Here is a 16455-nt window from a genome sequence, read left to right as displayed (position 1 = left end):
ACTCGGCCGGGGAATTCAGACTTTGTTCGTTTAATCCGAAAATTCGTATCAAGCGAGTTCGTATTAAGTGGACTCGACTGTATTACGATTTGTCAAAAAACATGGCCGCCAGGAAACATGGTCACTTTTCCCTATATGTATATGGTGGAAATTTAAAAAATCTTCTTGTGTGAAACTGCTGCCCTGATTTTAAAATAATTTTACACAAATGGTCCTTGTTATACCCTCTACCAAGAGTGTTCAAATTATTTTGATTCGTCAAGAAACATGGCCGCCAGAGGGCGTTGCTACTTTTCCCTATATGTATAAAGTGGAAACTTTAAAAATCTTCTTGTGTGAAACTGCTTGCCCAATTTTCAAGTAATTTTACGCAAATGGTCCTTGTGTGACCCTCTGCCAAGATTGTTCAAATTATTCCGATTCGTCAAAAAACATGGCTGCCAGGAGGCGTGGTCACTTTTCCCTATATGTATATAGTGGAAACTTTAAAAATCATGTGACATGTATATAATATAGGCAAACAGAAGAAACCTAACTCTGTACTTGTACCATTACGTTATACAAATGCACTTGAAGCCTTGTACAGGTGAGCGCTTTAGGGTCAATGACCCTCTTGTTTTGTTAAAGTTTTGGATAAAGTCAAATATCTCTGTTACTATCAAAAATTTTGACTGGAAACTTAAAATAGTCATTTACTATCAAAGTCTACACCAGAAGAAACAATCCCCATAACACCGATGTGAATTTTGACAGAGTAATGCGCCTTTTAAAGTCAAATATCTCTGTTACTATCAAAGCTTAAAATAGTAATTTACTATAGAAGTCTATACCCGGAGAAACAATTCCCATAACTGATTTGAATTTTGTCAGAGTTATGCCCCTTTTTAACTTAGAATATTTTTGGTCAAAGTTTTATAAAGTTTTTACTGGCAAAACTCTAATTCAGTGTCAAGCACTGAGAAAAGTCGAGTGCGCTGTCTTATGGACAGCTCTTGTTTTGCTTTGGGATTACCTCCTTTTACCAGAGGTAGATTTATTGGGGAAAAAAGTCCTGGTAATTAGGTGAAAAGAAAATATGGTTGAAAGTTTTCTTTTTCCAGCTAACAGCTACTAACTTTGCTGATGTTGTCCATTTGACTACACTGCTTGAGAACTTGATACGGACATTCCAGGAGTTTATAGCACACGAGCAGATTGAAAATCAGTTTATCATGAAAAAGTTAAAGAACAAACTTCGGTCATTGTCCATCCAAAATACAGCTGTATGCAACTGTCACAAGGACAATAGACTAACAGATATGCTGAAATTTCTCCAGGATGGATACAAGTGTACAAAGAAAAGCGATGCAGACCGTAATAACTATGGTCTGCAGTTGAGGCAAGAACTGGAAGATTTTACCGAGACTTTCTTGCCTCACATGGAGGAAGAGGAGGAGGTATATTGTCGTATTATTCCTTTGAAGAGTTTGATTAATTAAAAACTGCAATTTTGTCCATCTAGTGAGATATCTTTAATATTACTCGTAGCTGTAAATGTTTTGAAAAGTCTGATATATATGCAGATATTGCAAATGATCATTTAAAGTGTATAATTTTTGTTGTTTGATAAATGTTGATGTTTGTTTAAGCTAAAGAATGGTTTCAGCAAATCCAGTCAGAATCTACACATTGAACTTTATGTAATAAAGGCAAGCTGTTTGTTGCGACAGAATACACATTCACAGAATGTGCATTCATGCTCATTTCCATCATAGTCTGTGTGAATGCATTTGTGACAGAGCTAAGACAATATATATTAAGCATTTTGAAGTCTAAATTGAGGTCTTAAAGTGATGGATATGCAGCCAGAGTTATTGCCCCTAATTTGATTAAAATGATTGTGTTTTTTTTATGCCCCCAAAAGACCACCATAATGAGACTCAGACCCCTAGCTCCAAGGTCAAGGTCACACATAGAGGTCAAAGGTTAACAGGGTCTGTTTCGTGTCTGGTCCATTACTCTGCCATCCATGAAGGGATTTTTTAAATTACTTTGCATAAATGTTCACCATAATGAGACGATATGTCGTGCGCAAGACCCAGACCCCTAGCTCCAAGGTCAAGGTCACACTTAGAAGTCAAAGGTTAACAGGGTCTGTTTCGTGTCCGGTCCATAACTCTGCCATTGAAGGTATTTTGAAATTACCTGGCATAAATGTTCCCCATAATGGGACAACGTGTCATGTGCAAGATCCAGACCCCTAGCTCTAAGGTCAAGGTCACACTTGGAGGTTAAAGGTTAATATGGTCTGTTTCTTGTCCGGTCCATAACTCTGCCATTGATGAAGGGATTTTAAAATTACTTGGCAAAAATGTTCCCTATATTGAGATGACATGTCATGTGCAAGACCCAGATCCCTAGCTCCAAGGTCAAGGTCACTCTTAGCAGTCAAAGGTGTTTTTTTGTTTGGACCAAAACTCTGCCATTTATCAAGGGATTTGAAAATAATTGACACAAATGTTAACCATATTGAGAAGGTATGTCACGCTTATGACACGGGTCTCTCGGGTCAAGGTCACGAAATGATATGTGATTTTTTGCGCAGACAACTTTTGCATTCTTGGGCATGTTTCGGGGGCATTTGTCACCAATAGTGACAGCTCTTGTTTTTGGTACATTTGTCAGTGTAGCAGGGCACTTTCAGTAAATCCTTCACAAATCTGTACTTTAGTAAAACCAGAGTTGTTGCCCTTCAGATGACTGAAAACTGCAGTTTCTGTTCATTTTCCACCTCATGAAATAACAGTATCTCACACCTTTCTATATACAGCCAAGACACCAGTTGTACATGTTAAGGCAGGGTTGGTCAAATTTTGATCATACTGCCATTGGATTTATATTTTTTCTCCCACTTGTCTTGAAAATAAAACCCTTTGATAATGATAAATTGTGTAATATTTCAGGTTTTCCAGCCATTGTTAATGCAACATTTTACATATGAAGAACTGAAGCAGATCAAAGCAACTGTCTTACAACAACACTTTAAGATGGAAACAGAAGATAGTCCAGAAAAATGTGTTGCTGATAATAAGTCAAGTAAGTCTTATGAAATAATGAATAAATTGATAGATTAACTGGCCACTGTTGTATAATTAAAATCAGTGCTAGCTCTGGCCAAATTGAATTAATAGCCATCAGATTTACAGGTACTAAAATAATAGCCAAACAATGCGCGGGGAAACGAGCGGAAAAAAAAGTCAAGATTTTCAACACCATTTTAATTATAGGTCTAAAAACCATTATTAGTTTAATACTGACATCAGACTCAGTGATCATGTCATCATATCATGCACGAACATATGTAGCTTAAGTAAATAAATCAGTAGGAAATCAATGCGAGAATCATTATTTAATATTTTCTACTTGATTTTCTTTGAAGTTAAGTTTAAAAGAAAATACGCATTGTGATTTTTTTCTTGCATTAATTATGTTTTTACAGAAAAGAATCAGTTTTGTGAGGAAATAATGTTGATCTATACCTTAAGAGGGATTGCTTAAGATATTAATGTATTGTAAAACACATCATGTTAACACAAATATACTAGGGATGGGAACGAATACTGAAATCAATATTCGAATATTCGGTTTGCTATATTCGAATATTTGGTTTGTTTAAATGGAAGGAATAAATTCTTATTAAGGGATTGGCAATACACAATGTATTCCTTTGTTTAAAGCGTGAATCTTCGTACATAATAAGGCCTAAAAAATGTTTGTTTTGGGTAACCTGACCCTGCCTAGTTAAACCCGCCGACGCTAGCATTTTATTTCATGATTCTGTCAGGATAATCATGAACATATTTAACTAATTAAGTGTTTTAGCTTCAAAATGATACAAAAAAAAATCAATTCGATTATAATATCGACCGTCGCAGCTTTATCTAAAAATAGCAGGTCGTCCCATTTAAGCACTCGTCGCGCTGTTGTATTACCGCCGCCATTTTGAAAATTTTCAATGAGCGTGTGAAAAGCAAGTAAGGCAGACTTTAACCTCCTTCAACATGATGTTATACATCTATCATGTGTTATTTCTTGATTTTATTATGTCTCCCCCAGGAGACATATTGTTTTTGCCCTGTCCGTCCGTCCGTCTGTCCGTCCGTCTGTACGTCACACTTCATTTCCGAGCAATAACTGGAGAACCATTTGACCTAGAACCTTCAAACTTCATAGGGTTGTAGGGCTGCTGGAGTAGACGACCCCTATTGTTTTTTGGGTCACTCCGTCAAAGGTCAAGGTCACAGGGGCCCGAACATTGAAAACCATTTCCGATCAATAACTAGAGAACCACTTGACCCAGAATGTTGAAACTTCATAGGATGATTGGTCATCAAGAGTAGATGACCCCTATTGATTTTGGGGTCACTCCATCAAAGGTCAAGGTCACAGGGGCCTGAACATGGAAAACCATTTCCGATCAATAACTAGAGAACCACTTGACCCAGAATGTTGAAACTTCATAGGATGATTGTACATGCAAAGTAGATGACCCCTATTGATTTTGGGGTCAGTCCATTAAAGCTCAAGGTCACAGGAGCCCGAACATTGAAAACCATTTCCGGTCAGTAACTCGAGAACCACTTGACCCAGAATGTTGAAACTTCATAGGATGATTGGTCATGAAGAGTAGATGACCCCTATTGATTTTGGGGTCACTCTGTCAAAGGTCAAGGTCACAGGGGCCTGAACATTGAAAACCATATCCGATCAATAACTAGAGAACCACTTGACCCAGAATGTTGAAACTTCATAGGATGATTGTACATGCAGAGTAGATGACCCGTATCGATTTTGGGGTCACTCCATTAAAGGTCAAGGTCACAGGGGCCTGAACATTGAAAACCATTTCTGGTCAGTAACTTGAGAACCACTTGACCCAGAATGTTGAAACTTCATAGGATGATTGGTCATGAAGAGTAGATGACCCCTATTGATTTTGGGGTCACTCTGTCAAAGGTCAAGGTCACAGGGGCCTGAACATGGAAAACCATTTCAGATCAATAACTAGAGAACCACTTGACCCAGAATGTTTAACTTCATAGGATGATTGTACATGCAAAGTAGATGACCCGTATCGATTTTGGGGTCACTCCATTAAAGGTCAAGGTCACAGGGGCCTGAACATTGAAAACCATTTCCGGTCAGTAACTTGAGAACCACTTGACCCAGAATGTTGAAACTTAATAGGATGATTGGTCATGCAGAGTAGATGACCCCTAACGATTTTGGGGTCACTCTGTGAAAGGTCAAGGTCACAGGGGCCTGAACATTGAAAACCATTTCCGGTCAGTAACTTGAGAACCACTTGACCCAGAATGATGAAATTTCATAGGATGATTGGTCATACAGAGTAGATGACCCCTAATGATTTTAGGGTCACTCTGTTAAAGATCAAGGCCACAGGGGCCTGAACATGGAAAACCATTTCTAATCAGTAACGAGAACCTCTCGACCCAGAATGTTGAAACTTCATATGATGATTGTTCATGCAAAGTAAATGACCCCTATTGTTTTTTGGGTCACTCCGTTAAAGGTCAAGGTCACAGGGGCCTGAACATTGATAACCAGTTCCGATCAATAACTTGAGAACCACTTGACCCAGAATGTTGAAACTTCATAGGATGATTGAACATGCAGAGTAGATGACCCCTATTGATTTTGGGGTCAGTCTATTAAAGGTCAAGGCCACAGTGGCCTGTTCATGTAAAATCATTTTTTGGAAATAACTTGAGAACCACTTGACCTACAATGTTGAAACTTAATAGGATGATTGGACTTGCAGAGTAGATGACCCCTATTTATTTTGAGATCACTTGATCAAAGGTCAAGGTCACAGAAGCCTGAACAGTGACTTGAGAACTACTAGGCCAAGAGTGTTGAAATTTAGCGGGATGATTGGACATGCCAAGTAGATGATCCCTATTGCAACCAACCATCAGTGTCTCTTTGACTTTTGCTCCTGACCCCTATTGACTTCTTGCCTAAAGGATTTTGCATTGGGGGAGACATGCACTTTTTTACAAAAGCATTTTCTAGTTATAAACTACTTCAAAATTTATTTCGAATACGGCCAATTGCGGAAGAAAACCGATTCTGCGGATGGTCTGAAATGTCATACAAAATATCGTAAAAAGATCGACAATATCTACAAGTTTGGTATTGTTTTTGTAAAAAAAAATATCTAAAACTTGTTACATAAAACAGGCGCCAATAAAAATGAACAAAAGACAGAAAGGTATCACATTTACACCTATTGCAAACTGTTAATCCGTAACGATGACCCCAGCTAATTATGCATTGCATTTGTCTTGTTAATTGGACATCTTTTGACATGCATCTGACACATTTACACCTGTTGCAAACTGTTAATCTGTAACGGTGGCCCCTGCCAATTATACATTGCTATCTTCTTGTTAATTGGACATCTTTTGATACGCGATTACAAACACGATAGAATTAGCATGCTTATATTGCCCAAAATCAATGATACTTATTTTGAAAAAAAAAGTTACAATAATTTACGAATATTCCAATTTGATTTTCCTATTCGAATATTCGACCGATTTTCGAATATTCGTTCCCAGGGGTCACGCTGTCGATCGCCACTTAGCCATTTGCACCAAAAAATTAAATGTGGCTCCAAAATTTTCTAATTGGCGAAAATGGCCCGAAGCTATATCTGTCTGCAAAACTACGAATATTGCCAGTTTTACGAACCAAAAGGTGTGAAAAATCGATAATCTGTGTACACACAACATCCATTATTGAAAGGGTGGGAGCCAATTTGCAATTATTTTATTTGATCAGGCAGTTAATTGGCGATAATTAGATTATTGAATAACAAACTGGATAATTATAATCATCATTTTGTGAACTTGATATGATTTTATGAGCAGTCGGCCGTTAGACAAATTTTCTATGATTGCCGAGGGTTAGTTTGGGCAAAAACAAATAAAAATGCTTTAGACAAGCAGAAATTGTAAGTATTGAATAGCTATGATGATAGAAAAGCAATAAAACATAGGTATTTTATCAAATATTTAATTCCAACTTACGTTTTCCGAATTTGTCACCCGTTTTCGCGACCATGATTTTTGGATATTTCTGTCCTTTCTGATGAGATTTTTTAGTGCAATCTTAATAAAAAGCCAATAAAAAGTCTACATTTAAGAAAAATATGACAACTGTTGCAAAATGAGCTCATATTTTGAAGTATTTTTCGAGAATAAAACATGAGAAGGCATCGAACCCCACCCACTTATAGGCAATGTGCAAAATAAGACACCGGTTTTTTTACAATTTTTTTTCTTTTTTGACATCTTTATTTTAAATGTGATTTTCAGAATTTTTTTATTAAACGGCAGATGTTTATAAAAATGATAATTTTAGAAATTAACACAAATTGATTTTCTAAATAGCTTTTTAATGGGTTACTAAGAAATATGTTATAAACTACATTAATTTCTTGAGTAGTATGAGTACTTTGGTACATATAATGTAGTCCTACAAGAACGTCAATGCTATGCGCTTCGCTGTTGTTGGCCTCATAATTTCATCTTCAGAAAAAGCAGTGGCTCAGAGAAAAAAAATCCCAGTGTGACCCCTGCGTTCCCATCCCTAAAATATACATTTCCTTTTCCAGGTAAACCAGAAATCAACATTGCTGGTTCCAATCTGAATGACCATGTTGGGATAGAGAATCTACCTGATGAAGTAATGCTGAAGATTTTCTCACACTTGAACCCACAAGAACTGTGTCGCTCAGCCCAAGTATCTAGGAGGTGGAATTCACTTACCATGGATGGGAGTCTATGGACAGCACTGTATCCAGTCAGCTGGGCTAAAGGTCAGCACAATGGTTCTTGACAGCAACAAATAGGAGTTTAACAAATTTTCACCATGTTTCTAGAAGAATAGATCAGTTAATAGATTATTTTGCTTTAGGGAATTTTTAAAGGGAAACAGCTAAAGTAATACTTCATTTCTAAAGATGTATGTGGGATTTACATGATATAGTGGCCTCAATTTTTTTTTAATTTTCAAAAGTTGAAAAATGAATTGTTTTAATGTTACATTTTCTTAATTAAAAAAACCCCAAATAAATCATGAAAATTTTGGTATTATTTACATAGATCTTGTCTGAAATACCCCATAGTACATAATGTGTTGCACCATTGCATGTTAAAAAACACCAAAAGTCACATTTTCATCTTAAAATTCATAAAATATCTTTTGCTTACCAAGAATTATAAGATTTCTCCATATGACTGAGGGGTAACTTTTTGAAATGGCTGCTCCTTTGAAATAAGATGAGACTATTCTTTTTGTTTTTGTTCACAAAATTGGGAAAAAGTTTGCACCTAAAGCATGTAGTCCCACCTTCATCAGATGGTGGGCTATTCAAATCACTCTGCGTTCGTGGTCCGTCCGTCCGTCCGTTGACAATTTCACATCTCAGAAACTACTGGGGGGATTTTGACCAAACTTTGTCAGAATGATGTATTGGTACCCTAGTTGTGTCCCCCTGAAAATCAGACTGGTTCATCAATTTTTGAGTGAGTTATGGCCCTTTGTTTATTTTTATAATTTACATAGATTTTCATAGGGAAAAACTTTGAAAATCTTCTTGTCCAAAACCACAGAGCCTAGGGCTTTGATATTTGGTATGAAGCATCATCTAGTGGTCCTCTACCAAGATAATTCAAATTATTTCCCTGGGGTCAAATATGGCCCTGCCCCGGGGGTCACATGGTTTATATAGACTTATATAGGGAAAAAACTTTGAAAAACCTCTTGTCCAAAACCACATGGCCTAGGGCTTTGATATTTTGTATGTGACATCATCTAGTGGTCTTCTACTAAGATTGTTAAAATTATCCCCCTAGGGTCAAATATGGCCCCGCCCTGGGGATCACATGGTTTACATAGGCTTGTATAGGGAAAAACTTTGAAAATCTTCTTGTCCAAACAAAGCCTAGGGCTTTGATATTTGTAATGTAGCATCATCTAGTGGTTCTCTACCAAGTTTGTTCAAATTATCCCCTTTGGGTCAAATATGGCCCCGCCCCCGGGGGTCACATGTTTTATATAGGGAAAAGCTTTTAAAATCTTCTTGTCAATAACCTACAACATTCAAATTTGGACCACATGTATAGTTTTGAGTGGCAAGATGAACCTTGACATGAGTTGACCTTGATCTTGACCTAGTGACCTACTTTCACATTTCTGTAGCTACAGCCTTCAAATTTGGACCACATGCATAGTTCTGTGCACCAGAAAAAACTTTGACCTTGACATTGACCTAGTGACCTACTTTCACATTTTTGAAGGTACAGGCTTCAAATTTGGACCACATGCATAGTTTTGTGTTCCAAAATGAAATTTGACCTTGTGACCTACTTTCACATTTCTCAAACTACAGCCTTCAAATTTGGATCACATGCATAGTTTTGTGTACCGAAATGAACTTTGATCTTGAGATTGACCTAGTGACCTACTGTCACATTTCTGAAGCTACAGGCTTCAAGTTTGGACCACATGCATATTTTTTTGTTCTGAATTGAAATTTGACATTGATTTTTACCTTTTACCTACTTTCACATTTCTCAAGCTCCAGCCTCCAAATTTGAAGCACATGCATAGTTTTGTATACCGAAATGAACTTTGACCTTGAAATTGATCTAGTGACCTACTTTCACATTTCTCAAGCTACAGCTTTCAACTTTGGACCACATGCACAGTGTTGTGTACCAAAATGAAATTTGACTTTGATTTTGACCTTGAGCTAGTCTTAAAATTTGGAACATTCAAAAATGGCTCAATTGTGGGCGCCAAGATCATTCTGTGATCTCTTGTTCTTAATGGGTGTAATGGATTGGATTTGAATACAAGGTTTTGTGTGAATTTGTGAAATGCAAGCTGTATTTCAGACAGAACATTCATGGGCATAGTCCTGCATATTTCAGGGGATTGGAATGCACAGTGTGGTGTGAATGAGGAGGATAGTATTGATGTTGAAGAGAGATTGAATGCTAAGAGTTATGATGAAGATGCCGATGTTGATGAAACTGATGAGTGGGATTCTGAAGCTTTGGAGGTAACTTGTTAAAGTGGCATTATGCGTATCTTACTGCACATAGCGTGTTTTGGTGAATGTTTTATAAAAGCAATTTTTGGTTACTGTGCATTTAAATGTGTTAAATTAACGATAATGCCACATAAATATTTGAAGTTGATGCTTTAGAAATAAAGAAATCAAGCTAATAAAATAATAGTTCTTTTCTTCAGTCTTTTACACAGTTATCTCCCTTACCTATAGGTAGAGATTTCTGTAGTTGAAGGGAAGCAACTCCTGCGTGCAGTTTGACTTTTCTTAAAAGGACTGCCACAGTCAAAATAAGAAGTCATAATTTCGTACTGGTAACAGCAAGAGTTTGGTATATTGGGTTAAAAGCTATAATTTCCTCCACCCTTTTTACACACACATCTGTTTCAGCTAGATTTTTACTTAAAAAATGCGCATAATTCCTCTTTAACTGTTTCAATTAGAACCTGTCATTTTGTTATGCGAGAGTTAATACTCAGCTAGTCTTGGTAAATCTATTATTAAGGGCTTTGGCCATAAGTTTGCACAAAATTTCACCTTAAAAGTGTAGTTTTGAATATTGATGTTTAGATATACATGTACCAGAATCTTGTCTGCTACTTGTATATTGAAACCATTACTTGTATATTGAAACCAATAGTGATGCGACACAAATAATTTCAAAGTAAGCAGTTGTGACCACTTACCTATAAAAACCTGTAATTATGGTAAAGATAATATTTAGTAGAGCAGGGTTCTCGGAAACGCTGAAATTGGCGTCTCTGTACGCATAATTGGTCCCAGTATACGCGTGTTTATTGCAGCTTGGGAGTCCTGGGACGCACGTTTCTGCAGCGAGACGCAGTGAAAATTAATTGATAACATAAACCTGCGAATACACAAGGTTTGACTCGAGAGCAAAATATGTGGGCGGAGTTACTCGCTTGTCACCGATAGCCGCGTATAGCCAATCAGCGTTACGCGTTTCCACTACACCGCGAGACAGTCAGCATATGTATGATCAACTCGAATACATGTGATTGTCGGCGTGATTGTATAGGTGACAATTTCTAATTGATAACGACGGATTACGTAGTGTTTGAAGTAACTCCGATTGTTTTCTCACGTATTAATTACCAGGCAGTTTTTAAGAACTTTTTAGAAAAAGTGATAATTAGGCTTAATTATGAATGTCCGAGTAATTTTAAGATGCTGTCGATGTCGGTTATTTTTCTGCAAAATCGCTGATGTTACTGAAGAAGCATTTATTAATATATTATTATACTGTGCATTCTTAATGTATTTTAGACCGAATGTTTTAACGTTATGCTCTTAATAAGTATCAAAATAAAAGTAGTAATTGTTCATATATTTTCTTTTCACTGCATGTTTATATACGTTTCCATTATGAAATAAAAAGGTAAAGAAAAAATTATAAGAGGGATTTTGTCCATCTTAATATTTTCACAAGGGGGATTTTGTCCACCTTGATAATTTCACAGGGAGATTTTGTCCAGGAAGATCAGAAACAGCAGGGGGGGGGGGGGGGGGGGGGGGGGGGGGGGGGGGGGGGCGGTGTCCATGGGTGATTTTGTCCAACATTAATTTTTGACTACATTTTACCATCACCTTTTTGTCTCACCTTAACAATATTTGGGTGAAGAATTGTGATTACAAAATGTCTTGTCGGTCTACACGTAATTTGACAGTACAATAGAGGCCTGTGTTTTGATGAAACATTTAAGTCTGTCCGTCGGTCTAGTCAGTAGTTGGGACTGCAACTTTTTCAGCTTTGGGAGTCCCAGGACTGCAATTTGAAATTACTAGTGAGAACCCTGTAGAGTTTGTATGATGGACTTGCATGTTTAAATTACAGATTCAATATCAGTCTTCTATGTTGACATGTATGTGTAAACACTTACTGCCTCGTGTCGGAAGGACTATCAAACACTGTGATCTGGCTTATAGCAAGGGACTAACCAATGGAGTGGTAAGTGCTTTGTATTTTATAGGGGAAGGAATGCCAGAGTTAATTTCTTATGGAAGCCATTATCCAGCTGTTACAGCTCTGAAATAATTTTCAAAATTAGACCACAATTGAAAAATATTGGCAGTTTGAAATTTGGGTAAATGGCTAATCATACAGGCAGTGATTTTAGGTTAATGTTTACACATTGCTGAATTATTTATTTAATAACAAGGTTCATACTTGCCCACAACGTTTTGAGCCTCTTATAGCTTAAAGGTATCGTATTTTGAATTTTAAGTAAGAATTATGTAACAGACTTCAGCCCTGACCAGGTCTTGAACCCGCGACCTCTCACACCTAATGCGGACACTTGACCACATCACTATAAAAGCTAGCTCAGTAGCAAGGAAGTATTAGTGCACCCTTATGCTCTTCCCTATTACATATAAGCTTTAACAGCCTCATATTAAGAGCTGTATGAAAATGTTTAAGGCAGAGTTTTGTGGATGGGTCATGTGGCATGTGGCAGAGTGAATCCTGAACAAATACCCTTTCAGATAGATTATTCGCTACAGTTTCTTGTGTTTAATGTGTGAAGTTTGATGATTTTTTTATTTCTTATTTGAAAAAATGGAGAATTTATTTTTCGGAATGAAGAAAATACAGTTAAAACCAATAAGATCTGTCTGCCATTTTGATCAAGAAATGCTCATAACTTCTCATTTGTTAGCCAGTTTTGAAAATTCTTTCACCGCCTTTATTCATTTAAATACCTAACACATAGATTGAACATTATAACAACATTGCCTTTTCCTTTGATTAGAGATTACACTGCATTTGTGTGACGAGTTTACTGTTTTGTCCTAATTGAATAGTTGTGAAGTATCCGTATCATGCCAAGTTTTTCCTAGATGTTATTTGAATTAATATTGTCAACCCCAGACTATTCATTTAATATTAATATAATGTCAGTGATACAAAATTTAAGTGAATAGCTATATGCACACTGTGGCTATTAAAATACAAGCTTGCACATGCACATATACTTACAGCAAACTATAGCAACACATTTCATAAATTGTTGGGCAAACGCAGATATATGTGGAGGCTGATACCTTGATGTTGACCTTTTTTGTTAGTAAATTGGATTTAAAACAGTCTTTTGATTCTATCATTTAACATATTCAGAACAAAAAAAACAGAAGCGTATGAAGAATGAATTTACCATATATTTGCCCTGTTATTCTTTGATATTTTCAGCTGTACAAAGTTCTCTCCCTGTGTCCAAACCTGGAGTATTTAGATCTTACACAGACCCGTGTGTCCGACCTAGGATTTAAAGGGTATGTATCAAAGTTCATAAAGTATTTAGATATGATACAGACCTATATGTCAGATCAGTGTCCGACAAATTTATAATCTTGCTGGTAGCCATCAGATTTTTAGCTCGACTATTCAAAGAATAAGTAGAGTTATCCTACTCACCACGGCGTCGGCGTCACACCCTGGTTAAGTTTTTCGTACCAGTCCACATTTTGACAAAGTCTTTTGAGATAAAGCTTTGAAACTTTCAACACTTGTTTACCATCACCATGTCCAGTTATAGGCAAGAGTACATAACTCTGTCAAGTATTTTGACTGAATTATGGCCCCTTTTGACTTAGAAATCTTGGTTAAGTTTTTCGTACCAGTTCATATTTTGACAAAGTCTTTTGAGATAAAGCTTTGAAACTTTCAACACTTGTTTACCATCACCATGTCCAGTTGTAGGCAAGAGTACATAACTCCATCAAGCATTTTGGTTGAATTATTGCCCCTTTTTGACTTAGAATTCTTGGTTAAGTTTTTCGTACCAGTCTACTTTTTGACAAAGTCTTTTGAGATAAAGCTTTGAAACTTTCAACACTTGTTTACCATCTCCAGATCCAGTTGTAGGCAACAGTACATAACTCCATCAAGAATTTTGGCTGAATTATGGCCCCTTCTGACTTAGAAATCTTGGTTAAGTTTTTCGTACCAGTTTATATTTTGTGTAAAGTGTTCGACAAATGGCTTTGAAACTTTTATATCTTGTTCAGTATTATAGTCTCTATCAATAGGCAAGAGTACATAACTCTGTCATCTTTTTTGGCTGAATTATGGCCCTTTTTGAACTTGGAAATTGGTTCTGTTTTGGTATATGTCCATGTTTTGTCAAGACTATAAAATTATTTTGACATATGGCTTTTAAACTTTAAACATTTGTTTATCATTATGATTTCCATCTGTAGGCAAGAATTCATAACTCTGACAACTATTTTGGCTGAATTATGGCCCTTTTTTCGACTTCGAAATTTTTGTCAAAACTATTTGAATTGTGGCTTTGAAACTTTTAACACTAGTATATCAACATGATTTCCATCTGTAGGCAAGTGTACATAACTCTGTCAACTATTTTGACTGAATTATGACCCTTTTTGGACTTGGAAATTAGTTAGATTTTTCATACAAGTCCATATTTTGCCTAACATATAACTTAATAACATATTTGCCATCATGGTCACACATTGCCATTTAGTGCAAGACTAATCGAAATCCACAAATACAGGAACATTTTTTGCTGAATCCATTTTTAGCTTGACTATTCGAAGAATAGTCTAGCTATTCTACTCACCCAGGCGTCTGCGTCGGCATCACACCTTGGTTAAGTTTTTGCATGCAAGTACATACAGCTATCATTTAAAGGCATATAGCTTTGAAACTTATTTATTCTTTTTCTAGGTCAATTACCAACCTCACTGGGTCAAGTTCCATAACTCTAACATGTATTTTGAGCAAATTATGCCCCCTTTTGGACTTAGAAAATTCAGGTTCAAGTTTTACATGCAAGTTACTATCTCCAAAACTAATGCAGATATTGAATTGAAACTTCACATGTGTCTTCGGGGTTTTAAAACTAGTTGATAGCACCAAGTCCCATAACTCTGACCTTCATTTTGGCCAAATTATGCCCCCTTTTGGACTAAGAAAATTCTGGTTAAAGTTTTGCGTGCAAGTACATACAGCTATTACTAAAAGGCATATAGATTTGAAACTTATTTTTTCTTTTTCTAGATCAATTACCTACCTCACTGGGTCAAGTCCCATAACTCTGACATGTATTTTGGCCAACTTATGCCCCTTTTTGGACTTAGAAAATTCTGGTTAAAGTTTTGCGTGCAAGTACATACAGCTATTACTAAAAGGCATATAGATTTGAAACTTATTTTTTCTTTTTCTAGATCAGTTACCTACCTCACTGGGTCAAGTCCCATAACTCTGACATGTATTTTGGCCAAATTATGCCCCCTTTTGGACTTAGAAAATCCTGGTTGAAGTTTTACATGCATGTAACTATCTCCAAAACTACTACAGATATTAAATTGAAACTTCACATGTGTCTTCTGGGTTATAAAACTAGTTGATGGCACCAAGTCCCATAACTCTGACATGTATTTTGGGCAAATTATGCCCCCTTTTGGACTTAGAAAATCCTGGTTAAAGTTTTGCGTGCAAGTACATACAGCTATTACCAAAAGGCATATAGCTTTGAAACTTATTTATTCTTTTTCTAGGTCAATTACCAACCTCACAGGGTCAAGTTCCATAACTCAGAACATGTATTTTGAGCAAATTATGCCCCCTTTTGGACTTAGAAAATTATGGTTAAAGTTTTACATGCAAGTTACTATCCCCAAAACTAATGCAGATATTGAATTGAAACTTCACATGTGTCTTCGGGGTTATAAAACTAGTTGATAGCATCAAGTCCCATAACTCGGATATGTATTTTGGTCAAATTATGTCCCCTTTCGAACTTAATACTCTTTTGATATTTAACATTTTGGGTAATAATTTCCTGCTTCTGTGACAATATTTCGAATAGTCGAGCTTGGCTGTCTTACGGACAGCTCTTGTTTTCTTTTGTCTGAAAATCTATGGAAATATTTTGACCCCATTCTTCAATCAATTCTTCGAATAGTCGAGCGCGCTGTCATCCGACAGCTCTTGTTTTTTCTGGTAGCCCAGCATTTTTTTTTTAGTTGCCCAGAAATTTCAACCCCGAAAGTATAAACTTGCTCTATACGAACCAGACTTATTGAGATGTGAGAATCAAAGGGGTCTGTAACAATGTTTTGTTAATAAATTTTATTTTCAAGTTTTATGGTAAGCATTAAAATGAACTACAAATCTTAAGTATCCCGAAGTGAAATTTAGAGAATTTATTTTTAAGGATTTTTTCAGTGTTGCTGATTCTAGACAGACCTTGCAAAAATAACTACTGCTTTGTCATGTTCAGACTTTTGTTTACACTCAGTAAGTTTTCATCCCAATAACAACTGCA

At 36.4% G+C, this 16455-nt stretch overlaps 1 protein-coding gene across 1 annotated transcript in view; it reads left to right on the top strand.

The window, feature by feature from the left end:
* The window catches only part of LOC123529193 (F-box/LRR-repeat protein 5-like), a 118208-nt gene that overhangs the window by 17380 nt on the left and 84373 nt on the right, over positions 1 to 16455 (top strand). The window contains exons 2-7 of the mRNA XM_045309420.2: positions 1101 to 1436; positions 2943 to 3075; positions 7682 to 7885; positions 10005 to 10135; positions 12000 to 12113; positions 13353 to 13435. Of these exons, the coding sequence (XP_045165355.2) occupies positions 1101 to 1436; positions 2943 to 3075; positions 7682 to 7885; positions 10005 to 10135; positions 12000 to 12113; positions 13353 to 13435 (1001 nt within the window). The remainder of the gene's footprint in view (positions 1 to 1100; positions 1437 to 2942; positions 3076 to 7681; positions 7886 to 10004; positions 10136 to 11999; positions 12114 to 13352; positions 13436 to 16455) is intronic.

The sequence above is a fragment of the Mercenaria mercenaria genome, chromosome 13, assembly GCF_021730395.1.
Source record: "Mercenaria mercenaria strain notata chromosome 13, MADL_Memer_1, whole genome shotgun sequence".
NCBI classification, from domain to species: Eukaryota; Metazoa; Mollusca; class Bivalvia; order Venerida; family Veneridae; genus Mercenaria; species Mercenaria mercenaria.
The sequence above is the reverse complement of the archived record's forward strand: the minus strand, read 5'-3'. Positions and strand labels throughout refer to the sequence as shown.